Consider the following 26,983-nt stretch of genomic DNA (forward strand, 5'->3'; position numbering starts at 1 on the left):
AAGTATCTGCAGTGCCACAAATGTATGCATTTCTGGCCAGCTAAGCCTCTTGGCAGCAGCATGCAGAAAGCTAGCTGAGATGCAAGCCGGGGACAGGTGAATATGGGCTGGTCTGCGAGAGGGAAGCTGCTGACTCCCAAGAGAGGGGATGTCTGGCAGACCTTGCTGCCCATGTTGCCCTCTTCCCCCCTCCCTCCTTTCCCCATCCCTCCAGTAGCTCCCTGCTGAGTGCAATGACAGCTGCCTGTCCTAAATTACAAGCACTACCTCAACACTCCTTCATCTCTCAAAATGCCTACAAGCCAACTTCCATGCTCCTTGCGCTCCGGTTCCCACCGGAGGGTGAGCTGTGGTGGCCCCATGTACTGCTGTAAGACAGGGGCAGTAGGTAAGACGAGCAAATGACAGCAACTCCTGAGGCTCACTTTGGGCTGGAATGACCCTGTAAAGCAACGTGGACAACGCCAGCATGAGACACCTGACCAGAGCCTCAGCAGCTGGTGGCTGGCCAGACCACCCACATGCTGTCCCTGCAGGAGAGTATCTGACAGCAGAAGCAGACACACAGACTGATGAGGGTCCCAGAGCCACGTTTGACTTTGGCCAGCAGGAGAAATAAAAGCCCTGTGGCACAGCTAGTGCCTGTTGCCCTACTGTTCCTCAGCCTTCTCCCACTCAAGTTCTCCTCCTGCCGCAGAGAGTGAGCACGAGCTGTCAGAGACGTCTGCGAGGTGTGACACAGGCATCCCCCCCGCTGGTGCCACCCCACCGCATGCTCATCCACGTGCCTACACTGCCTGCAGACCAACCCAGCAAGACAACAAAACCAAAATACAGTGGTCGGTTTCCAACCAGTCCTTTTCCTTCATGGGCTCGTGGCAGGCGCTCAGAGGAGCACTTGTGCAAGGCAACGCACGGGCAGGACCATGTCAGCAAGGACTCTGGGGCAGGTGGGACACCAGCAGCTCTGACTGGTATCGGTTTTAACTGCTGGGGAACCGTAGCCTCAGGCTCCACAGTATTAACAGCTGCAGGACTGACACCTAACCACCCTCCTCTCCTCTCCTTGTTTTTTTCCAGGCTCCTCCCTGCAGCCAGGCTTGTCCTCCCAGCCTTCAGCCATCCCACTGTCTTAAGCTGCTCTTATTGGAAGAGCAGCCATGAAAGGTTTAACAGCCCTGCATTGTCTTGGGTCTTGGAGAGAAATAACAGCAACATGCAAAAATTTGAGATGTGCTTCATGGGAAATGTCAATAGGAATTTACAAGCTATACAGAGATTCCCAAAAGCATCACAAGCAAACTTAATGGCAGCTGGATACCATTTGTCTTTCCTGGATGGTGACCATCTCAAATTTACATGTGTAGGATTCTCCATCCTTTGACCAGAGGCAATAAAATCTCTGACCATGCAAGAATGTGACGCAACAGAAATCAAACATTATGGAAGCAGTTGAAATCCCCTGCAGTAAGTTTTTGCCCTTGTATGGATTTCTTTTCCTCTGAAAAAAAAAAAACAGATTCCAACCTATATTTTAGCATTGCAGCCTTCAGGTTGTGCTCATCTATAAAGAACAGTTTTCTGTATTTTAAACCTTCAAAGTCAATGTCAGACAAATATGAACAATTATTACACCTATAGAAAAGGAATTTCTGTTTCAGGTGTCTTCTATTTTTAGCCCTGTTACCTACTGATTATCTTTTAACATTTACCTCTCAAACGCTTTTAAGCAGTGGCAAGAGAATTATTGCCTAGTACCACGAGCTCAGCATCACAGAGTACTTCCCTAATACAGGCAGATGAACAACAGTACCTTGTGGGGAAATACACGAGTGATGGAAATACCTTTGTACACACTTGAAAACAGAGTCCACAAAAAAATAATCAGCCATGCTTTTACTAAACTTATTTAATACTTCATTCATCCAGCCTTCCACCCATTTGTTTCGCACATTAAAATGCACACATTGCAACTTAGTAGTCCTCCTAAATTAGACCTCTCAAACCCATCTGTCTTACTGGCACTCAAGTTTCTTAGATTACACTACAGGGAGACTTAAGATTTTAATTTTGTCTGTTACCTCAGAATAGTGACAGACCCAATTAGATAAGAAAAGTGCCACTGCAAGATCATGCCATTCTGGTATCACGCAGTTTTAATTCCCACTTGAAGTTACATGGAGGTACACACGTACCCACACACGCTCCCCATTGAAACCCCAAGAGTGGATTAGGACTCGCCACCATTTATACGAGTGCGGTAACACTTTGGTCCTCACTAGCGGTGGAACACCACAAAGCAAATCTGCACAGCAAATCCAAACCCATGACATCGGTCTGCAGTTCTGCAATAGGTGTGTTTTCAGTTGCCACCTTTCACGGTACTCTTGGAAGTAATTTATGGAGGACTGCTGAGCATAGGTCAAAGAGAATTGCATTTATTTAAACAAGGAAAAGCTGCATAACAACAACAGGTTTGCACTGGGCTTACACGCAGAGGAGAACAGGATGATAACTATAATTTTCCACAAATCAACCATTCACCAAAAGGTGGTTGAAGAGGATGCAGTTAGTCTCCCCCACAAATGGCTCCGGGGAGTGTATATGTCCCTCTCACGTGGCGCTTAAGGGACGAGGTGCAGCGTGGCTCTGCGCACACAAGCTACACGTTTGTCGACTGACAACACTCCAGAGCAAGTCACTGCTTACAAATCAGCTCATGGCTTGAAACCGGCTTTAATTATCAGACTGTTTCCCCACATCAAAATGCTAAGCAAGAACATCGTGTCTCAGGACAGTTGCCAACAGGAAGGATCTTAAAAAAAAAAAAAGTGGGGGGATGTCACTACGATGCTTAGAGAAGCCTAGAGAAGTTGAGCTGTAGCACAGCACTAAGTGAAGAGAGCACGGTACGAGGCCTAGCAAGCTTCTCCTGCTTCATTTTAAACCTCCCTATAGACCTAGTTACTTTATAGTTATTTTATACGTATGTCAAATGAGGGGAGAAATGTGTTCAAGATTTTTTTTTTTTTTTTACACCTCCGTATGATGCCAAATTAAAGGAGAGGCAAGTCAAGCTGAATTATTTTAGCTAAATGAAAAACATGCATTGCTGTCACACACTAAGCATGAGGCCTTAGGATGGCAGACAGCCGGAATTAAGCAGCCTTTTCCTGCATCAAGTTAAATGAAGAGTGTGAGGCATTAATATCCGCAATAGTGGATACCTGTGACTGTGGTTTTATTGTACCTCTATATCCAATTGCCAAATAAATACCAAGCGTCCAATTCAACTAGCCTGACAAAAGCTGTAGGGACTCCACACTCCCACGTGCACGAGGCACCAAAAGAAACAACAGCAATTCACGCTGCAGTTTTAAAGCCTAGTCAGAGTTAAGGCAACTCTATCTCCAGTTCAGCACCTAAACAATCGCTTTCTTGGTCTCAAAGGTAGGAAGTTGTAAGCTCTGACTGGGAAATTAAGTATCAGAAAGGGATGTTCAGTGCTATGGCTTACTTCTGTTTTTGCTTTTGCTAATACTTCCTCAGCACCTGTACCTACCAAAGCCTTGTGGCCATCTTAGAGGGAGTAGCTAATGGTGGCAGCTGGAGCATGCACGAATGAAGTTAATTGGCTTTTGGGGGAAAGGAGGTGGTGGGTGTTGCTGTCTTTTACTGCTGTGGATATTTGAGATGTCCTCCAACAAGACAGTTGGGGTGCCCGGGGACAACAGCAAGGTGCCTGTTCCAGCCAGCCTAAGGCCGGTTCAGACCCCAAGTGAGAATACCAAAGCAAAAGAAGAAATCACCCCGAAGTAATTAAGAATACACATCCCCAAATGTCTCGCTATATGTCTCCAACTTCGTCATTGAAATCTTGTAATTAGAGGTGGATAGAAAAGACAATGTGAGGTGTATATATAAACAAATTTAGGGGAAGGATTAAATGCACTGACTGTAATTAAAGATGGTCTCTTCCAAGGCTACAATGGGTACTTTTACTTTCATATGAATTAAAAGCTGAGCAACACCTATGTAATATTTCTCCCCCAAACAGTGACAAAATCTGGCATCACGGGACAGTGGAGATTTGCAGATATCTGACAGTCCTGCCTCAAAGTTTAGATTTAGCTGCCACAGCACAGATAGTGCCTTGTTTATAATTTAATTTCCATCCTATTTCCCTTTCCATTGAACAGTACAAACCTGGTTGTCTCTGTGCCAAACAGAGTGCAGTTGAGCAGAATCTGAAAATGATCCATTTGGGGATGATAAGGTATGGAATAGCTTTTCAAACTCTCACCCCTTTCCTCCTTCTTCTTCTTCTTTCCTCCCCACAAAACTCAGCCCAGATTTCGCAAGTGCAGTGTCCTGAGGTTATCTGACAATGGAAGGAAGAGCCAGAAGTTTGGACCCACTTGCCATGTGAGTATGTAAAGTCAGGCAGTGGGAACCAAGACACCTGACTATTTCAAATACCTGTTAGCACACAGACCCAGTAACTGCTTCTAGCCAAACACACACAACAAGCTCCCAAATTTCCCTAGCAGAAATTATTTGCTCCACCCATGCTGTTCATTTCAGCAGTCAACACAACAGCACTTACCAATTGGGATTAAGTTAGCTTTCTTGGGGAATTACAGGGTTTGCTACCTTTATGTTTTGTAAATACCAGCTAATGTGGTATGTAAGACACACAGTGTCTGTGCAGCCGGTATTAGCAAACTCCCAACGGTACTCCCAACTTCAATAGGAGCTGCTGAGTTCTGGCAGCAATTACATGCCAGGCAGGCCCCTTATTTAGCACCTTGTATCTTCATTTAGTTACCTAAATTGAAACATCAATGAAAGAAAAGCAGATAAATTTGTTAGGCATTAATCCCAAGGTGGCAGTCGGGAGGAGAGGACTTGCAAGTAGTTCTCCAACTTTTTAGAGACGTTTTACCACATTCAGATGTAGTCTTTGACTGTTCCCCGAATCCTCCGCTTTCTTGCTATAAGGTAGAACCTAATATAGGCTTTCTTAATGTAGGGCATGTAGCCTGTAACTAGTTATTAGTATTCAAGTTAGAAGCATTGCAACAGATGACCTCATGTACATACATCCAAGCGCACACCTCTTCTGTATCAGCTACACCAATCTCCAGGCACTACACAATTAGTTACGCTAATTTGTACAGAAAAAAAGATGTGTTACATAAACTAAACAATATTAGCCACTTGACAGCCTTTGACAAATCCTGTCACTCTGCTCTATTCTAGCAGGATGCGTACATAGCTCAGTATACACGTTTCAGTTTCCATCTCAAAACACAGCATTCTATAAGGTCCCAAAACAACCTTCTCCTTCCAAAAATGGGGGGCGGGAGGAAGGAATATCTTACCCATTCTTGTGAATTGCACAGTTCTTTAGGACAAGAAAAGTCAATTTTTACTGGATCACATGCATAGAGTTTTTATTTGGGGTTTTTTGGGGGTTTTGTTGGTTTTTTTTTTTTTCAAAAAAGGCCCAAATTAAACTGCTGTGAAGGAACAGCATTATGCTTTTTCAGATTTATGATCTGCTGGCTAAATGTTCATGCTCAGTACAGTTTCTGGAACTTTAACTGCATCCTCTGTAGCTGCCCGGATGCGATGTGGGGTTCAGCTTGCAGGCAGGCATGCACAGCTCCTACTGAAATCCCCTGAAAGTGGGTGCAGAATTGGGCCCACAGCGTGCCGCATGCTAAACCCCCGTGTGTACCAAGGGGAAAAAAACAGATTAAAAATTACTTGACCTTCAAAGGAATTCTGTGTAGTAAATCTAAGCACAGGTGTCCGCCGACAGAGACCACGAGGGGAAAGCAGCATGAGCTGTAACAGGAAAGTACACATCGTTCCATCCAGAAAGAGACATTTTGAATTTGGGACCAGGCCACGGTATATCCAATACTCAAACGGGGTAAGCAGCCCACGGAAAGGAGCACTGAAAATAGAGCCAGAAGTGCCAATACAGCATGGAGGCAGGGAGAGGAGGGGACAGGACAAGCAACCCACAGAATATAGCCACCTCCTCCAGCCTAGGTTGCTCCCTTAGTGTCTACTCCAACCGAGGACACTGGGTCATCCAAATTTTGTGTTCATGACGTACTTGGGGAAAATAATCCAGCCTCCTGCAGATTTGGTGTGAATCCTGAGAGCAGAGCCAACCTTGCCTTAAACAGCTGGAGCCACACTGCTGACTTTCAGGTGCAATTGCCACCTCTTCAAACCATGGCAGGTACCACTTCTGTAGACCCAGTTTTCGCCTGTGGGTTTCCACAGACTTGACTGGTTGGGATTCAGCCAAGGATTCCCATCGTGTTACATAAGACTCGTTTCAGAGGCCAGCTTCTTAAAGCCCAGTAGCTGCCTAAATACCTTTAAAAAAAAAAAAAAAATCAAGTTCCAGCTCACTTGCCCAGATGTGGGCAAGCTTAAAAGAAAAACATTTTTTTTTTTTAATACCTAATTCAACAAATCTTTTTCTCCTCCAGTGAAAAGAGTAGTCACCACCAGGCATCTCTTCCCCTTTTCGCAGGGAATCAGCACCTAGGTGTTGTCTGTACAGTCCTGAAAGTACCTGGAAGTCTGGCCCATCTATCTCCATTTTGTACAAGACCAGCCCACTCTTTCTACCACAGCGGGTAAGAATTGGCCAGGTCAATTAGCAGATGCTGAGAACATAAACCACCTTTCACATAGTCCATTAGAGGCCGACACACAATGGACTTATGTTTGAAGAGAGGGATGAACAAATTCAAGTGGAAAAAACGCATGCACTTGGTTTCTCGCCCATCTGCTTTCTGCTGGCTGTTTGGCTGGCCGGGAAGCACACGGCTTACTGGAGCCCAGACCCAAGACTGCACTTAGGCCCCGCAGTTCAAAGCCGCCTTCAGCAGGAAAAAGGACATCACAATTTAGTCAAGACTGTGTTTTAGTCCATTTTCACTGCCAAATAAAAGCTTTGTCCAAAGCACGAGGATGTGTACCTCTCTGACACCTTGAATGTAACTTCCCCAGCAAATCAACTTCCAAGCTTCCTCTGCCTCACAGATCCCTCCTTTCCAAACCAGCAGTCTGGGTGGGAAGACACTTTTGTTGAGAGTGCATCGTCAGGTGAGCTGCTGTGTGCACTGAAAAGACAGCAGTTCAGTGCATGGGCATTTATAGAAGCTATTGCAGCATGGAGTACAGGACAAGCCACAGGTCCTGCTGACTGCCTAGAAGTGGGGAAAAGGTGAGGAAAGAAGAGCATTTCAGTGCAAAGCTTTAAACCTTCTTATTTCTTTAATTCCATGGATTCATCAGACTCAAAAACATGGGACATTTCAACAAAAGCATAGGATTAAATTTTCAGTTCTGTGGGTCCACTTCTTTATACACTTTGCTAAACAAGCTTCACAAAAAAACTTATTACAGCAATTTAGGATACAAACACCACTATATACTTTGCTCCTCTGTTGGAAACCTGAGGTTAAATGACAGGTAAAAGGGGGTTTGAGCTGAGATTCAGCCTTGCACTGGCTGTGGCAACCCCATTCACCTGACCACTGCGGCTGGCGTCCTCAGAAAGGCAGTCATAGCTGGGTGGGGGGCTGATGCCTAAACCACGGTAGCTGTCTTCTCACAAAGGCAAGTCAGACTCTTAAGACCTTACCTTGCTTAAGCAATGCAAAGGTATGTTTACTGCAGTTCATTTGAATTGCAATAACCACTTCACACCAGCCAGATGGTGTAAAAAGTTCCTAACTTGATGAGAAACCAGAAGAAACAGATATAATACGGAGGTTAAGTTCTGCTAGTAAGACGAGGTGGTTCCCACCACTAATGTAGCAGCCACATTATCTAGATGGTTTATGTATAATCTGGACATGACCTAGAAATGGCAGCAGTTTTTATAGACCCATTATAACAACGAGATCTGTACCAGGTCAGTAAGACCCATTCAGTGCAGCACTCTCCAGGCAATAGCGGCCAAAACTGGATGCTTAGGAGAAATATTAAACGGACAAAGAAGTGAACTGTACTATTCTGTACTGTAAATTAATACTGCCACTCAAAGAAGCAATCCCACCCTCTCCCTGTGCTGGCGTTTGGGTGTGCCTGTGACAGTGAGCTGGGTCAGGAAAATGAACGGGCTGAAGAAGCAAGCTTCTGCCCTCCCTCCTGTGCCGGCAGCAAGCAGGACCCAGAGCAGCAGCGTGCAACCGGGCTGGCTTAAACTCATGATGGAAGCACAGCAGCGAGACACACACTGGGTGATCCTTCCCTGGAAGTATTTTACCTCCAGCAGATAGTTAGGGGATTTCCTCAGCTGTGGCTGCACCATAGCCATTCAACATGACGGATCAACGCAGTTATATCTTTATGCTGCATAACAGTACTAACTGCAATGGTAATTTGCGATTTTCAAAAGGCAGCCCATAATAAAAATAAACATTAAGCATTGTTTTGGTATGCTGTTATTTCAATGACCTTTCAGTTCTGTTTCAAAACTTCCAAGTTTATCAGCAACGGGCAGTTACATGCTTTTCATTAACCTGCAATTTAGTAACATGAAGAAGCACAGACAGAATTTTAAGACATCCATCTACGCACTCTTTCAGCTTATACAAAATTTAAACTCCAAGTTACCCTTGCGGGTGAACGTAATGTACCAATGAATGTAACTGTGCACGTGGCAAGTTCATCTGCCCTTCTTTCATAAGAAACCTGACTATTAGAACTTAACTTCAGAGGCACCTACTCTATTTACTTTATCAGCTAATATTGTACGTCATAATGCTCCCATCAAAAATATATGTATTTTTCATCAAAACCTGCATTTATATAGCGATATCTACTTCATACACATGATGATGCACTACAACAACCTTTTTTCTGGCAAGATTTTAGGTTTAAAGAATACACAAAGCACTACCCAAAACTCAGGACTGCACTGCCTTCTGCACGCACAGGAACACTTTCAGTCTCCGCCTGATCAGCACCATAAACAATGCATACATTAGGCTCATTTGGGAAAAAGGAAAGGTTTGTTTTCTTCTACTAAAAGGTTTTGCAAGTCACTTTGTCTCATGTATTCCCCATCCTGGTCTTGCACTTCTAAAAATTCAGGGCTGTCCCACTGAGCTGACCCAGGCCATCTCCACAGCAGTCTCAGCTCACTGCAATACAAACTAGCGAGACCTGAACAAGAGAGAACTGCTCCCTGACCCACCCAACACCCAATGATTAAGCTAAGGATTTGTAAACGTCTCCTTCTCGGAGAACTTCCATAGGAAAGCAGGGAGATGCCCTTAGAGCACACCTCTCCCAACAGCAATGCCTGGTTTTTACCTCCACCCGGCTCAGCTCGCCCGCTTTTGTCAAACCTACGCCTAGGGACCTGGGACGGGATCTGGCGATTCCTCCAAGCAGGAGAGCACTTGCAACTCAGATGCTGCACTGCTGAGCACTGCCATGCTCAAGATTGCCGGTCCATCCTGCCTAAAGGCATTAATCAGCTCCCTCTTCTAATTATACTCCCACTGCTTGCCAGGAGTTTGCTATTTTGTGGAATGCAGGTGGGACAACTTTCACCCCTGCTGATCTGCCCCTTCCCTCCTTCTTGACTAAAAAAAAACCCCAAATTCCACAGAGAATAATACAAACGGTTTGACAGAGGCAGGAGATAACTGTCCATCTAGATCAAGCCGTACCATGGTCACCCAGCCAAGGCACTCGTTCAGCTCACACGGTGCCAGCGTGGGGACAGCAGCATGTGGCTTGCCGATGTCAAGGCACACTTTTCACTAATTCTTAAAAGCTGTTCTTTAAAATCATTCCGTTCACAAGCTATTTTCAAAGACTTTGCCATAGAAATGACAAAATCTTGAACTCCTCCTGCAGCAGAGCTCCTCACAGCCAGGCAGGAATGAAATGACTCTGTCACCAAAGGAGCCCTGACAGGTTGGTCCCAGTATCCCTTGCCAGGGCTCCATCTGCTTCCGACAAGAAAGGATGGACCACGGCAGGGAGGTGTCGCTTCCTCCCGCAGCCCGGCGCAAGCTGCCGGGACAAGTCCACACATGAATGGCAGAGGGCAGCTGACTCACCCAGAGCAGCGTGAAGATCTCTGTACAATCTTCAGGGGGATATACCTGGTTTTTACATTATAATGTCGAACTAGTACAAACGGATGGAAATAAATGAGATTATGCTGTGTCTTTTTAAGAAGCTTGAGTCTCTCATGGATTCTTGGTTTTTTAACACTATGAAAGTTGAATTCCTCTGTACAGCCGTCAGGTTAGGTCAATTTAAAAACTGCCTTGCAAAAAGTCATGATTACCAACGTACTTGCTATTTACATCATTGCTCTGTGAAAGCCTACTGATATAATGCTCTGGCTGGAAAAAAGAACAAAAAATATATACATGAATATACATGTATATATTTGTCATTAGGAACTAGTTACATCCGAGTGCCATTCTGATTGACCTGTCTGTAATTATTAAGATATCTTCTAGAACCTCATCTGTTCTTAGGATAGAAGATTTCCTGCCTTCCTACTTTTTATTTAGGGGGTTTCCTGTTTCATGGCTCTGAGATGCAAACCTTAATCACACGGGACCAAAACAGGACTGCTATTAGAGGGATGAGTCCTTACAGAGTTTCACGATAATGAACACACACTGAAGTTCTGAGCAGGGTATTCTAGGGAGGCTTAAAGCAGAGAAAAAGGAATTTTATGTATGAATTGCTGATGAACACTTTTCCATAATTGTAGTCTGAATTCTGTAACGACAGTTTTTGTTGGAATTATGTCTCTGCTTCCATTTGCCTTCCTCTGAGCATCCCCTCAAGAGCATACAGAGAAAAGACCCAGCAGTAGAAAATGCAAATTAAAGTAGTGGTGCCAAATGGCCGGGTCTGCACACACAGAGATCAACCACCGTCACTCCCACTGACATCAAAACCAGAGATAAAACCTCTTATGTGCAAAACCAATGCAGAACCTGAACAGCACCGTGTACCAGTACACGGCTACTGTGGCTTTCCGGTTAGTGGCAGCTCTGGCCACCCTCATCCAGGACACAAAGGCCCTGTAAATGAGGAAGCTATTTCCCTGCCCTCCAGTGCTCAGTCCAGCTCACAGACACCACGTGAGGGACTGGGCAAGAAGGAGGATATGAGCAGCCATCTTCTCTCTTCCTCCTTGACAGGCTCCTGTGAGATAACCAAGTGTGTCTCAGCCAGAAGCATCATGGCAATGGTGAGTCAAAGGCGCTGGTCCTAGAAAGGATACACCTCCAAAATCAACATCCAGGGCTTCACAGCCAGCAGGGCAGGGCTGTGCCGGGGGAAGAGAATGGGCTCTGCTGCAAGGACCAGCTGCTACGGGGACTCACTATGTCTGTGGATCTTCCACTAAACTTTACAAGATGCTCGATGGATTTTAATGCAATTTTAATAAAACAGAGTGAAAAACATTATGATCGGTATTCTCAGCTCATACACCCACAGTGCTAGAGGAGGGGGTTGTTAAAAAAAAATTAAAATTACAAGAGTCCTTCGCACCAACACGTTAGGTAACTACAATTGTGCATACCTGATCTGCTTTTGTAAACACCTGTTTGCACATAGAAGGATCTTGCACTAATTTGCAGGTTCTCGCCAGGAATAATAAAATCTGGCTTCAAGTATAGTGTAAGTGTAGGAGGTACAGCAAGCAGCAGCGGTTACAAATATTAGTTGTATCATCACAAGACATACCTTGCAGTTTACCTATTTTGACCTTGAGATGGCAGAGAAAGAAAAGCTAGCAAGGCAAATACTATATGGTCCAGCTACTACAAAGATACAACACAGAACTGAAAGTGAGAACAGAGACTGAACAATTAATAGATCCTTCTTCTGCTCCTGCATCTGCTGCAAATACTGCTGTGCCTCATTTACTGGGCTGCTTAAACATGTTAAGGCAGAGCAGGGGGAAGAAGAGGCAACTCCACGCTCAGGTTATAAAAATGACTGGAAGAAAAAAAAAAAAAAAACAGTAATATGTAGTTTAGATTATGACAAGTCAGTAATGATAGAGCAGGAGAAAAGGAAGAAATGGAACAGAATATCTGGAAAGAGGATGGAAAAAAATGAGAGTGAGAAAGAAGCACAGTTGGGGCCAAAGATTTTTTTTTTTTTTCCCAAAGAAGTGTGACCAAAGGACAGAGTTTTGCATGAAGTTATTTTCCTGAAGACTCTGTCAGCAGAACTTCTGCCAGCTGATTTCACTGCCTTAGCCAATGCACTGCATTCTGCAGCCCAGGCCTGCGTTTGTGAGCTTAAGCCTTCCCCAGTTCCTCTCATCTCTAGGATGACCACGTGGCTCTTAGGCAGGGCTATAGTTTACTCATATTACAATTAAACTACAGGAAAGCATGTAGGCATGCAAGGGAAGTGATGGTCTAGCTGCTACGTAACTGCGGCCACAGAACAACACACAAAAAAACCCTCTGTGAGTTCAATCTTGTGCCATCAACCACGTTTCACATATTTAGAAGCGTGCAGATAGGTTTAAGTCATATTCACACACACACCCCTTGCTTTGTTTGGATGCATGAAACCCGAAAGACCACAAGCTACACAAAAAAGTACAAAAAACTACCCGAAAGAGAGTTTGTCCTGCTGCCTGAATGGTAAGTGAAAGGCAGCGGTCCTGCAGTGAGGGTGCCACGGCGCTGCTCAGCCAGGGAACCGAAAGCCAGTGCGAAGACGGGCACCTTTTGCACTTGGCAGCTCTCGGTGTGGACCTTCACAGCAGCGTACCCCAGCAGACTTCCTACAGCTAAAAAGCCCATCTGCAAACAAACTCTGACAAGACACAATAGATGGTAAACGCTGCCTCCAAAACTGTGCAAACATCAGTTCCTTAAAAATCGGGTCTTCAGGGTCTAATGAATGTCCTTGGTAAGTAAGTACAGCTTTTCACAGCGCTGGATACTCAGAACCAGGGCTGCAGCTCAGGAGTTGCTGATTCCTAGCCCACACACAGCTCTTCGGACAGGACACGTACCAGCAAGGAAGCAGACGGAGGGGAAAAACATATCTGTAGGTACTTACATGCAAGATGAAAATTAACTGCACTTTAGGCATACTTTAAAAAAAAACATAGAATAATGCTGTGTGACATACTGTTCCCTGAAAATCATCCACCTTAATCACAAAATACTTCGATTGTACTTACAGCATTTAACACCTCTAGCAAACACTTGCTGCAATCAGATTCTTTATAGTAACAGTATGGTTAACCAGTTACAGCGTTAATCAGTCCAAAGCTAATTATCAGGGGTGTTTCAAAAATAGCATACCGAACAACAGGAAAAAAGCCAAATAATATTATACCTATTAGATTTTAGTTGATAAAAAAAGCCCAACTTAATAAACTATTCAGTGCAGAATCAAAACAATTTCAACAACATATCCTTCAATAAGCATGGTAATTCTAGCCATACATCTTTTAATTTGCTTTTTTCTCAAGACTTACCTATGTTTTTCTAGTTCGTTGTGTGATGACCTATTAAAAAGAGAAAAGAAATATTAGAGAAAAGGATAGATACCAAGATTTAGAATATTTAAAAGCCAACACCTGCATAAGTTGCAAAAGAGCTCTCTAAAACATGTATTTATATGGATTATGAAACAGCTTTGCTGTTAAATTGGTTCACTTTTACATCCCTTAGATACTTCAAGGTATCAACTTAATTTCCAAGAGTAAACCGTGGGTTTGGGGGGGAATTATAATAAATTTGCATTTATTAGCATTCAATAGATTCAGAGACAGAATTGGACATAAAAAACTGAGCAGGTTAGTAATGAAAACAGCCCACAAGATTTTTATCTGTGAAGAAAAATTATGAGGGGGCAGAAAGCGTTAGAAGATCTAAATGGCAACAGGTAAGAGTAAAAAGCACCCCAAAAGCTAGCTTTCAAGCCCACAGAAAAGCAGAAAGAAAAATCAGCAGCTAACCACTGCTGTTGCTGTTGACATCTTAACGGCAAAAAAAAAGGAATCCTCTTAATTCTTCCGAGTCCACAAACAGAAAAAGAAAATAACATCACAGTCCCTGAACTGACCACATCAGTATGCTATTCTCTTCCAATCTACTGTGATTTGAGATTATTTCCCCCCCCCCCCAATCGATGCCTCAGGTTTTTTGCCTTTAGAAGGCAGCCCTAACTTCTTGGAGGATTTTTTTTTAATTGATTCAGCTGGAAATATTAATTTTTTTTTATTTACACAGCTCAGATTAAAAACATTCCTAAAATGAAGTTATTGTTGCTACTTCGAAACCAGCAACTTCCCAGACCTTTAGTTTTGTCCAACTGAAAACATTGCCAGTACGTAAGGATCAAAAGATACAAAGGCAGTGGCAGCTTTTATGGCTGGCAGATTATGTCAAAGCAGCTCTCCTACAACGTGCTGTAACCCCTGCCTGCATCTGGGCACAATGTGCTGACCGAGATGGCTTTGTGGAGGTGTAAGTGCACAGTCCATCGAGTGAGCAGAGACATTCCAGGGTGAGAAATTCTTCCTGCACAAATGCACAGCCTGCCCAGTGACAAGCCGTTCCGCCTCTCCCCGCACACGCGCATGCAGCTGGATGCTGCGGCATACCTAGGTGTTACTGACGATGAAAGCATCTCTCCAGCCACAGAGAGGGGAAAAAAAAAGCAAAGCTCATGCAAAGAAATAACCAACGAACAAATCCACAAACAATTTATTTCAGCCCGGCGCAGCTCCTGATCCTGCAAGGAATTAAGTGAACTGCCCCTTTGCAGGTAGAAGAAAACTCAAATGCATACAAGGTTCAGCACTGATGTTAATTCATTTTCACTGGTAAGCATCCCAGTATTGTTACCAAGACATTAGCTATGTCAACCATGACCTGGTATCTGTTTCTGAAAAGCCTATGAATTTTTCTTTTTTTTTAACTTGTTGCATCAAGTGAGCCACAATCAGGTAATGTTATGTGTTTCTACTGCGCCATGTAAGTGCTCCTGACCAATGCAGCAACACTGAAAGTGTTTTACACATGTTCTGTGCTACATTAAGGTGGGCTGGGTTTGCTGTGATTTACTGCCTTTACCATTTGACCATAATAAGGGAATATTGTTTTTATTTTCTACTCCTACACACACAGAGATAGTCAAACCTTTTCTCCGTGAAAAGTGACACACACTATGCCAAATCTGCCAAAGCTTATGAAAACACACAGAAAATGTAAGTTCAGGAGGAACCATTCTCCCCCCACACCCCCAATGGGCCCATCAAAGGCACAAAGACACTGTTCGCAGGGAGCTCTGGAAGAGAGAGGAAATATAGGCTGGCCTAGATTCAGCCCTATGGCATGACCTCCCTGACATTTTTGGCAATTATACCCAAGACGAACATGATCACTGTAACTAGCCAATTCCAACCTGCCTGCTGTAGCGGAGCTCACACCCAGCTCCGGTGAGCATGCACGGTGACCGCTGCACCAGCAGAAAAAATACTGGCCAAGAAATGCAGCCTGCACAGAGTATTTTGCTGGGTAAAGAGAGGACGCAATGAATAGCTGGCAGTCCTTCTGCTTGCAGCACACCTACAAGGCACCTCTGGCTCATGAAGGGTGACCCTGGCATTCACCTGGGATACGTCCTGCCAGACTGGCTTTGGAGGGGCACAGCTGCCTGCCCTGGTTATGCCAGCTACCAAACGGAGCGGCGGCAAACGTGTGCCTCTTTGCAGAGCTCTTTGGGATGCAGAAGCCTAATGGATGCGTGCAAACATCGGCATCAGCCACACATTTCAGGAGGTGCAGGGAGGCTGACTAATGCCTCAACTATCAGGCCCTATCTGGGAACCAAAACTGAGAGTTTTGGCATTTACCTGGCAGTTGCTCCAGCCACAGAACAGGCTAAATACCCTATTATAAGCATGATGGGTTTTTTTTTTGTTGGGTTTATTTTCAGAAGACATGAACATCTCTCTAAATATTGTTTATTCTCTCCTTCATTGTCTACAGCACTGTATATTGCAAAAATATCCATCTCCTCCTGCTTTTCATGCAACCTGAAGCGAGGAAAAAACACACAAGAATGGGTCTACACACAAACCAGCAGCCCAAGCACTACCTCCATTTTAAAATGGAGTTTACAAACTTCAATAAAAGATAAGGTGTGGGCCAGGACTAAGAAGATATATGGAGATATATATATTTATATAGCAGAGACAGGTGTACAACTGTGGTTTTCAGACAAATTGTTCCGGTGGAGCCCTTCAAAAGTGGCTGCAAGAGAAGAAAGACTTTTGGTGTTTAGCTTAAGTTCAGTATATTAGGATCTGTACCTGCAGGCAAAACTTGGGGGAGTTGGGGGAAGCAGTGATGAAAGAAAGGTGTCAATAAAAAGATCCAGATAAAAATAAAGGGAAAAAGACAACAATAAAAAAAATCATCAGCAAAATCACAGATTCAGGAGGAGATCAGCAATGCTGCTGCTTAGACTACACCGTTGACCTGAGACAGCCCTAATATCCCTTCAGCAAATGCCAAGCAGTTCACAAGCCATGAAGTAGCAGTTAAAATTTCTTTGTGAATAAATTGTCAAAAGAAGATTTGAAAGAAGGGGAGGGAGCCAAGTAAATGCAGTTGTTGGTTTGCAAGATGCTGTGCCACTTTCAACAGCAAGTGCCTAATGCTGTCCCCTTCCACCACCCTCCCTGCCCTAAACAAGACTTCTAGGTACTTGTATTTGAGCATGTCGTTGATGCAACACTCAGCACCATTAGGACAGGTGCTAATTGAGATGATAAGACTAACCCAGAAAAGACAAGTCCCCCCCCAAAAAGAATAACTTTCTACCAGTTTACCAGTAAGCCAGCAGGAACTGCCCACACATGTACCAAGCTGAGATTTCACCATACGTGTGACGCGCTGCCTGTTTGGTTACTAAATCATCTTCCCCTACTCTTCCACCCATTTGCCCCACCAGACGCTGCATCTTGTTGGAAGGAAACAAGCACAGCTCCTGACAAAAGCAGGGACGTATCAGAAACGCCGCTGAAACTTCTTCCCCAATGCTCATGGGAGCCAGGTCCAGGCCGCGAGTCACTGATGTGCTACCGGTTGCCAACGCATTTTGAAGTGCTATAGGGAGCAGAGCGGGCTATTTAACGAAATGCTTAAAACAGTGGCAAGAGCCCTGCCTGCGCCAGGGCTTTCTGGTGCAGGCAGGGCTGGCAGAGTGTTGTACAACCCATGTGCAGAGGACACAATTCCACCTAAGCTCGCACGGCACTTGGAGGGCCATGTGCAAACTACGTTGCCTGCACTTCACCTTTTGTCCAGGCCAAGAGAGTAAAAACAAACCGAGCAAGAAGTTTTACAAGGTGGTACATGCTAAGTGTCTGCATCTGATTGCCACTCCCAAGCGTGCCAGTGCGCAAGAGCACGCAGTTCATACACCCGCAGTCTTGTCTGGATGCGACTGCTACACGGCTCACAGCTGGCAAGATCCCGATTCGCTTCCAGGAAATTTTCTGTCTGCACACATAACTTGCCATGGGATGCACCTGAAAATATTACAGCCCGCCACACGAAATCACCCGAGATGAGGAGTGCTGCGACAATAAACCTGCACATAAGTACATGTCCTGCCCAGTATTCACTGCTCCTGCGTCATTGGGTTTTTTCCATTTGTTTTAAACTGGATACATCACTTACAGCCTGTCGAAGAAACAGCCTGTATGGAATTAATCCACTAGAAATGGCTTTTGCATTCTCCTCATAGCAAAATTTAACCGGCCCTGCAGATTCAGCTGGGATCTGGGAACCAGGCATACTGGCACAGCCTCGATGCAGAGCTCTGGCTCCAGTACCTCATTCAAGTTTGCGCTGCCACATGTTTGTGGTGGCGAGGTCCGAACACGCTTCTAATACGGTGGCAATTTGTTCTCCTCAATTGCACGAGCACTGCAACTCCCAGGCATCACAGACCTACTGTAGTTCCTCAGGGGTGACAGACCAGTTGGTGAGATCTATTATATTGGGACCAAAACGCATCAGTTTTAAAAACAAGCATGGTGATATCAATTGATGTCCCTCTGCTGCCAGCTTTAGGAAAGCAAACCCAGAGGATCTATCGAATTCAGAAAGCCAGGCAAAAAAGCAGAGGAGCCATGTCTCCACAGTCTGGTTTGCAGTGTTTTATTCTCGGCCTCCCACAAAAAAAAAAAAAAATTAAGGAGAAATAAAATAAAAATCAGGCTCTGATCCCTAAGCTGCTTTGTGTGGGCACAGAATAACATCTGCAGAGAGCAAGGGGCTCGCTCTGCAGGCCACAGGTTGACCCTCACCATGAGCCAACATTAACAGAGGAATTCGGACATTAAGCTCTGTTTTTATTTGAAACACCAAATCCAGCTTTCATCTTTTTCTAGCTATAACCCTTCACCAGAACACAGCACAAAGTACAAGTCTATTTATATAACACATGAGCAAAAATATTAATTAATAGATACAGAAGATACATTTATAAACCAGCATTTATTTTGCTCCCCCTCCTTCAATAAACCAGCTCCTAAATTAACAGGCCAAACGCACTGCACCACCAACATCCAATTCCTTTCTCTGCAAGTGAATTTAACTGGGACCTCAGTAGACTCGTATCTAACACTAAGATTTTAGTTTTCATGTTACCTTACTTCTGACCTTTTCGTGGCAAAGCGGCTGCCCGAGCTCCCCCGCGCACGGGCAGACACGCACCTCACACCCACGGACAGCTCAAGCCACCCCACACCTGGTGAGCGTCGTTACAGCCAGGGCAGAAGAAAGCCCAGTTATCTGCAGGCTAGTGTGGTTTTCTGTCAAAGTGCCTCGCCTCGTGAGCAAATGTCACCAAATTTCAGATTTGCGTCATATTCCTCCTCGGCACATTGCACACGTGTTACCTATCCATTTCCTTGGATCAAACGGCAAGCTTGGGGGGACTTTTGAGTATTTGTTATTAACATTTCCAAGGCACAACTGCACTAAATCCAGCTGTTTGTTTCATGCCTTTTCTTTAACTCCAACTACACATTAACAAGAATTATTAGGCTGCGTGGCACTGCTTTAGGAACTACAGCCACTGCTCTGTGAAGAGGAGACATTTATTGTACTGTGGTCAAGTGCCTGATAAGTATTAGTGTAACACGAAGATGTGACCCAGGTTTACCTCCCCCCCTAAAAGACAGTCTTGTGCCTTTCTCTAATCTCCTGTCCTCTTTCCAAAACAAGAATCCAGTTTCATTTGCCAGAGGATTTTGGTCAAAACTACTGGAGGGGAACAAGTCTGAATCTCAGCTGAGGACACGGTACAAACGGCAAACCGGAAAGAGAGAGAAAACAAAGCGGTTTGGTTTGTGTGACATGGGAAAGGGCACATCATAGGAAACTGAGTGAGAAGAAAACACATAAAATCAAGTAATTTTAATGTTGAAGTGAAAAAGAAATGGCTAAAAATTGTGTCTGATTGCTACCAATAATCCCAAGAATATTGTTCAGCAACAAACTGCTAATGACCACTTCCAATTTTGATCCAAAGCTATCAGTGGACAAAGCAAAAATGTTACATTCCTGTGGTGGACAGAAGGCTTATAGATTTTGGTTAATTAAATGCAATTCTGCTGGTATTTTTCCCTGCATGAATCCAAACCTGTCAAAATTACTTCTCACTTAATCGCAGTGGAGAGGCCAGCAAGCTTTTAGCCCAGACCTAAGCATCCTGTCCAAAGGGTGGGCAGCCTTCCTCCCCCTTCTTCTCCTGCGGGTTTGGGCCTCGCCAGCCTTCAACGAGAGGATGGAGGTCTCAAGATACGATTTCGTACATGAACATCACCACCACCTCGGCAGAGGAAGAAGGCGTCCATCAGTGCTCTCGCTGAACAACAGGGCGGCTGTAATCCACCCCTGCCCGGTCCCCCAGCCCGTAGCAGCCGGTCAGCACACCTGAACTACACGGGGTACGCTCTTCCCCACCCCGCAGGCAGGCAACATGGGGGAGAAAATACAGAACAAAGAAGAAGGGTACAGCACACCAGGCTTCCTCACATCTGACAGTTTTTCTCCTCCTCTTCTCTTTTCTGATTTTCCCAGAATGAGGAGGAAGACGTTTTTCATGCTTTTATATATGCATAGGTCATAAAGCATGGAAAAAAAAAATATACATATATATACATATATCGCTTTTTAATCTGATCAGATGCTGCAAGCAGCAGGATACAAAAATAGATAATGAAAACAACAACAAAGCCCCTGCAGTTTTGAAATGTGCAGTTATCTGTTCCTTTCCTACTCCCCCAACCTTAAGTATGTATTTTTCTATGTAAGAAAAACAACGCAATAATAAGGCATATTATTATATGTACGCAATCATGCCTGCCTGCATCTGATGCTCCAAACCCAGTGCATCTGGAAAATGCTTCAAGTGGAACAACATGGACAAACACTTTGCCCGGTGGTTCACATCACCCACGACCACTCCAGATCCTCTGAACTTTGGCCAGTCGTCTCCCTCTGTTAATCTTTGAGTTGCTCAGGAAGATTTAACTGTATTATCAAAAATTCAAACTCTAGTCCGGGCCTCAGACCCTATAGCCTGTAAGCTCCAAATAACAATAAACCAGTGATGCTAGTGTACTTCAGGCATTTTAGATTGGATGTTCAAATGTAAGGATAATTTCTCCCCCTCAAATCTAAGCTCACAGGCAGACTTGAGCAGCAATTGCTAGATGTGGGTACAGAGTCTATAGGTACAACGCAGAGCTGCCCGCACGGCCCTGCTGCTGCACCTCCGTCCCTGAAATAGCAGGGTGCTGCACCGAAGCAACGCGCCTCTATTTCCCACATGGGCAAGCAAGGCCAGTGTCCGTGCCGAACCAGGCAAACCACCGTCCTGGTGGTGGCCACCCTTGAAACCATTTCTCGACAAGCATTATCCTGTCCTGTAACACAAACGACTCATCCCTAATCTAATCACTGCAGCTAGAAGAAAAGAAAGTATAAGTAAATGTACACATCATGTACCGCAGGATGGCATTTTTGAAGGTTGCCACTACTACAGAGTGAGAATCAGAGCGAAAGACTGAACAGGTAAATATAAATCTACAGGCAGAAAAAAAGCAGGAAGGTTAACTGCAAGCAGACGTGTATGCCTCAGCTTTAATAATGCTAGCAAATCTGTGACCAGAAATCTTTTAATTCTGCTGTATTTGATAGATTACAAATCCTCTCCTAAAAACTCCTGAAAGCAGCTTACAGTTCAGACAAATAACTGTTTTGCAGCGGATGACAAGAGACCTAAGAACGGAAACGATGGAATAATAGCTCTGTAAGTAACACAGATTTCTTGAATGCAAGAGACAGAAAAGAAGAAATCCGTACAATTCAATGAGCAGTTTACAGCTGGAAATCCTACAAGACCTGTTGTCGTTAACTGTGAATTTTTTTTAAAGGCAGCGAGCATACTTTATAAGAAAATAATTAAAAATCTTCGGGAGCAAAGTGTCTCAGGAAACAAGACACGCCTCCCACTCCTGATGACTTTCTTTTTTAAAATGAACTGACGTCTTCTCTATGCTCCAAGATGAGACAAAGAATTCAACTGAAAACAAAAAATGTAGGAGTACTGCAATTAATAACCTCTGAAATGGTTGCCTTGCTTAGAGTAGGGGCATAGGGGAATAATTTGCTCCCCCTCAGTTATCTTCAAGACACATTGCTCGGCTGCGGTAGGCACGACCAGGGAGCTCACTAGCTTGCGTTTTTCTCAAGGAGGGAGCTCGCCAGCTTTTGATTTCAGTTTGCACCTCCAGTGCCCCACGAGCAGCCGCTGGCCCTCTGCCCCATACCTCCCCAGCGCCAGCAGACCCAGCTGCCCACTGCCACGCGGGATGCCCGCTGGAGGAGAGAGAGCGGAGTGGGCCTGCCGAGACTCACTGCTCGTTTGGAAAACAAGTCACATGCAAGCCGAGTTCATTTTAGGCTATTCTACAGGAGCCACCATCCAGCACGACCGTGCAGAGCGGAGCCTGCGCTGGGGAGAGCATCCCCGCTCCGGGGCAAAGCAGGCCCAGCTGGGCACAGTCCTCGGTCCTCTCCGGAGCAGCCCTGGAAGAGCAAAGCAGAGCACAGGACTGGAGGAGCTCCCAGGCAGGGGCCGGCACTGTCCCTGTAAGACAGCCTCCTGCACGTACACAGCCGCTGCCCGAGCAGCAAACAAAGCTGCAGAGAGCCTGCGCACAGCAGCCCTCCGCTCATGCCATCGCAGCACAGGTAGCGGCTGCGGGGAAAACAACAAAACCACCACTACCACGCCAAAGAGGCGGACGATAATCGTGATAAATAACGACCGAGTCATGCATTTTGACGGATCTGCATGCGGTGGGCAGGCGGGCTGGCGACCCAGCGGTGCAGCAGAAGCCCCGGAGAGGTCAAGTTCACTCCAGCACCTTCTCCCTTAATACCTACAGGAGAAGTTCAAGTGCGCCGGTGGGTCTCCCCCCACCACCCCGAACACGCTCCCCCTCCGAGAGCCCGGCTGCAACCGGAGGCTGCATCTGCTCTGGCTGCGATGGGGGAGGCGGCCGGTTCGCTGCCTGTGGTTTATAAATAAATGCTGGGGGGGAAATTAGTGCCATGCAAAGAGAAGTCTGGGTGGCGATTATGGTGTTAAGATCTGCAGTAAAAGCCGCTGTCGGTGAGCGCGGAGCAGAAGGAGCGATGAGGGCGGATGGTTTAGAAGTGCAGTGAGTACTAAGGAGATGGTGTACGCGTGGCAGTGTTTATATGAGAGATCAAAACAGAGCCAAGCCCATCCAGGGAAAAAATGGCGACTACCGGGATGGGGGAAACTAAGACACAGGATTAGTTATTATTTTTAATAAATGTATGCACTGCACACAAGCTAGACACATTGGAAAAGCTGCCGATTCATTCTGAAAAAGCGGTGCGTCTATTACCTGTTATTCTGGGATTTTCTGGCCATGGTGCCTGCCTTTGTTTTCTTTCTGGAATAGTCACTATCGAAGGGTAACACTGATGCATAGCCATGTTCTGCTTCTAGGGACAAAGTCAGCATTAGTGGCAATATATTTTTTCCATGCATTTTTTTCCTCCTTTGCAGGAACGCTAGGGTAAAGAACAGAATTTTTTCCGGTTGATTTGTTTGGATTTTATTCTGGCATCTCTTAAAGAAGCGAGACAAAAAAAATAACAACTCGGTAAACCAAAAAAAAAAAAAAAAAGAAAAGAAAAAAGTGCCGAAATTAGGAGGATTATTTGAGTGCACAGTAAAAACGAGGCGGATCATGCAAACCCTTGTCACGCTGCGCTGGGGGGAGGGGAGCACTGCCATACAATTAACGACTGCCACACACAGAGAAGTGTGAGGTATCCTGAGCGCTGCAACACACACACCATCCCCATCCGGAGCTTGACAAAAAAATAACCGATTTTTTTTTTTTTTAAAAAAAAAAGCCAAGAGAAGAGCACTGTTCCTCCCCCAGCGCGGTGCCTCTGGCGAAGCCCGGGTCAATCCCGCGGCGCCCGGGCAGGTGAGGGCGCGGGGCTTGTCCCCCGGCCCGGGCCGCCCGCCGCCGCCACACAACAAAGGCCGAGAGCGGCTGGGAGCGCCTGCGGGTGACTGACTGACTGCCCGCCTGCGCCCAGTACCTCGGTCTCTTCTCTCCAAGTACTCGGCCGCTTCCAGGAGAATTAACAGAGAGTTCAATTCCATGGCTGCCTGTGCCGAGCCGAGCCGAGCCGAGCCGAGCCGAGCCGAGCCGAGCCGAGCCGAGCCGAGCCGAGCCGAGCCCCTCGCCCCCCGTCGCCCCGCGTCGCGCACCGCGCCGAGTTCACGCGCGGGGGACTTCCAAGCCCCCGGTTATAAGGCACCTCTCTCAACCTACATTTGACACACAGGCGACGGGCAGCCCGCGCCGCCAATAGAGAATCGCAATTCGGCGCAGGGGCGGGACGCAGTGAGGCAGCCGGGCCAATCGGCAGCCAGAGCACCCCCCCCTTTTCCTCTGGCTGGGGCAGGGAATGTTGACAGATCCCCATCTCCCCGTCCGATTGGCTGGCCACTATAGTAACAATTTAGAAGCCGAAGCTTAGCAACAGCACGTGGTGGCCCGGCCCCCGCGCTAGCTGAGTGGCCGGCTTCTTGCATGTTAAGCAGGTAGCGGCCGCCGATTGGTGCGCGGGGCGCCATGCAAATGAGGACGGGGAAGGAGCCAATGAGGTGGGAAGCGCGTGCCGTGCGGCAGGAGGCGGGGAGGCAGGAAGGGGGGAGCCAATGGGCGGGTGGACGCGCGGCGTTGCTGCGAGGAGGAGGCAGGCAGAGGGGCGGGGCGGCGCGAGGCTCCGCCCCCGCCGCCCGCCCTCACACGCTGCCGTGCGCGACACGGTCGCCGGACCGGGGAGCGCATCGGCGGGTGCCGGAGCAGCTACTAATGCTAACGGCAAACCTGCCGCCGGAGCGCGGGCTTGCTGAGCCGGGGGAAAGAGGGGAAAAAAAGGGAAAAGACGGGGCGGCCGGAGCCAGGCCTGGGGAGCGCCGACTTCTGTGAAGGAAACCCGCTGCCGCCATAACCGCGCCTGCTCGGCACGGCTGCAGACGCTCGCCCAGGGCGCTGCGGGCTCGGCCCGGCCCGGCGTGCCCCCAGGCATTACCGGCCCGGGTCAGACCTCCACCCCCGCGGCCTCCCCCCGCTGGGCACGGGCGTCGGCAGCGGCTCCCTCCCGGGCACCGCCACCCGGGGTGCCCGCCTCCGCGGCGGCGCTGTGCCAAGGCTCCCCGGCCCACAGCCGTGGGGCGGGCGGCGCTGAGGAAAGGCGCGGGCGGCGCATGCGCGTGGGGGCGGGCGAGGGGGCGCGGACCCGCTTCGCCGGAAGAGAAGCCCGCGCAGGGGCGGCGCGTGCGGGCGGCGGGGGTCTGCACAGCGTTCGTGCAACCGGCGCGCCGCCCTCTCGCTGATGAGCGTCGCGATGCCGCGGCGGAAGGGGCCTTGAGCCGTGCCAGCCGCTGGGCTTGCGCCTCGGCGCCTCTTGTCCCATCAGCGTCGGGCAGTTTTCACACAAAAAAAGTATTATTTTTCACTGTAAATACGAGGGTGCTGCTCCTTCCAGGCCATGGGGAGGGAAGCGGGGCCCGGAGTCCCCGGTAGCCCCAGAGACGCCTGCAAGGAAGGCAAGGGAAGTGGGGCAGCAGGCCGTGAGGAGGTGCCTCCTCGTGACAGCGCCCAGGGACCTTGGCAGGCATCGAGGGCAAAAAAGCAACCGCCTCCCCAGGCGTCGGCAAATGGAGGGCCCCTGGGCATCACCAGGCCACTGGGTTGGGCCCTTGTGCATCTTAAAGCAAGAAGGGAGCTCTTGGTGTGCCCACTGTGGGATTTCTTACCGCCACCAGTGCAGGAGGGATTTCCTAAAGCTAGCTGAGATTTCAAGCAGATTTCAATTCTGTTTCTCCTTGCCATCTATAAGTCAGAAGAATGTTGGCATATGACTACAACTGAAGGAAAAGCCTCCTGCTCTCATAGTGGAAAGTATGGCAAGAAATGAACTGGAATGAAAAAGATGATACAAATGGGATGCCAGAGATGCTGCAAAAATGTGTCTGGCACATACATCTGTGACCCCTTACAGCGTGCAGGCAAGAGAGGAAAACAACAGTACTGCAAAAAGATGCACAGAGATTTAAAAGAATTATTAAACTCTACACAATAGTCTAACCTGCTGAAAAAAGAAACAGTGGAAAGCTCTTAGAAATGCAGTCAGAGTTACTGCCAGCTTTCCAACCCTTGCCAGCATATTCAGCTGCCTTTCGTCATTTGGATACACAGAAGCCATCTACCAGAATAGCCTGACTTCTGGCGTACGGGCTGAACAGGAAGGAGCTCAGCACCTTTCCTGTCCACACCATCCTATTTGTGCTGCTAACTTTGCATTCTTATCTCAGATAGCTGCTGCACAGCTGTTGCCTAAAACTGGTTGGTTTTAACATGAGCAAGTAGTTTTAAACTGTGCTGTGATCACACATTCATACATCGTCAGGCCAAAAGTTCTGAAGCCTGTAATCAGTCCACCTGCAGAATAGCACTTAGGCACACAAGTGGTCCCATTGATTTTAATTGAACTATTTGAGTAAGAGCTATTCAGCATACAGGAGGGTTGCAGAATATTGTCCTCTGTGTTTATTCCTTGGCAAAAGATGTCAGCTACAGTTTCCTTTTAAGAGGGTAATAGTGATTCAGATTAAAATAAGGCTTATGCTTTAGTCTTTTTACAGGATTGTGTTAAAACTACATATACATTACACCTGCTAATTTATTAGTCTGTATCTTGCTGCCTCAGATACGCAAGTGTAATGTGGCTCTTGAACACTGCTGAAACACAGATCACATTTTACTGCCTTTTGGTCCAGGCATCAAGGATGAGACAAAATAGAAGGCTGTGAAGAACGTAGCATTGTGACTGTAATTTAAGAGAATTTTATATCTGCTTGGGAAAAGTCTGACTCCATGAATTACAAGGCAGAAGATAATTTGGTGCATAGATTGCAATGGTGAAAAAATTGCTGTAACATTTTCCACTTGCTGCTTGAACTGTTGAAATTCTGCATGTAGGTGAGACACTACTGTTTTCACTGTACACCCGTTGAAATTTATGGCAGTTTTGCTGTTGACTTAACTGGAAGTACATTTAAACACTATTTGACATTGCTTTCTGTTACGAAATAGCATGAAACCATATATGCATAGGTCTGTGTTGTCCACACAGGAAATAAAGTTCCCTTTGCTGGACCACGTGCGTAGGGCATGTAGTAAAGAAAATGCAAAGATGTACAGATCAGGCACTGTTGTTCTCCAGCCACAGCAATCTAGCAGTACCTCAGATTTTCAGAGCACCTA

The 26,983-nt window shown here is 46.6% G+C and overlaps 1 protein-coding gene across 5 annotated transcripts in view; it reads right to left on the minus strand.

Annotated features, from left to right (window-relative positions):
* The window catches only part of MXD4 (MAX dimerization protein 4), a 39,469-nt gene extending 15,483 nt beyond the window's left edge, over positions 1-23,986 (minus strand). Inside the window, exons 1-3 of one of the 5 annotated variants that reach the window (XM_075148573.1) lie at positions 23,745-23,986; positions 23,033-23,132; positions 13,538-13,567 (exon numbers count right to left, since the gene is read on the minus strand). In XM_075148573.1, the coding sequence (XP_075004674.1) occupies positions 13,538-13,567; positions 23,033-23,132; positions 23,745-23,808 (194 nt within the window). In that variant the 5' untranslated portion in view covers positions 23,809-23,986. Of the gene's footprint in view, positions 1-13,537; positions 13,568-23,032; positions 23,202-23,744 lie in introns of all 5 variants that reach the window. The other 4 variants (XM_075148571.1, XM_075148575.1, XM_075148576.1 and 1 more) reach the window with 4 other exon arrangements.
* Positions 23,987-26,983: the final 2,997 nt, after the last annotated feature.

Source organism: Calonectris borealis, chromosome 4 (assembly GCF_964195595.1).
Source record: "Calonectris borealis chromosome 4, bCalBor7.hap1.2, whole genome shotgun sequence".
Lineage (NCBI taxonomy): Eukaryota > Metazoa > Chordata > Aves > Procellariiformes > Procellariidae > Calonectris > Calonectris borealis.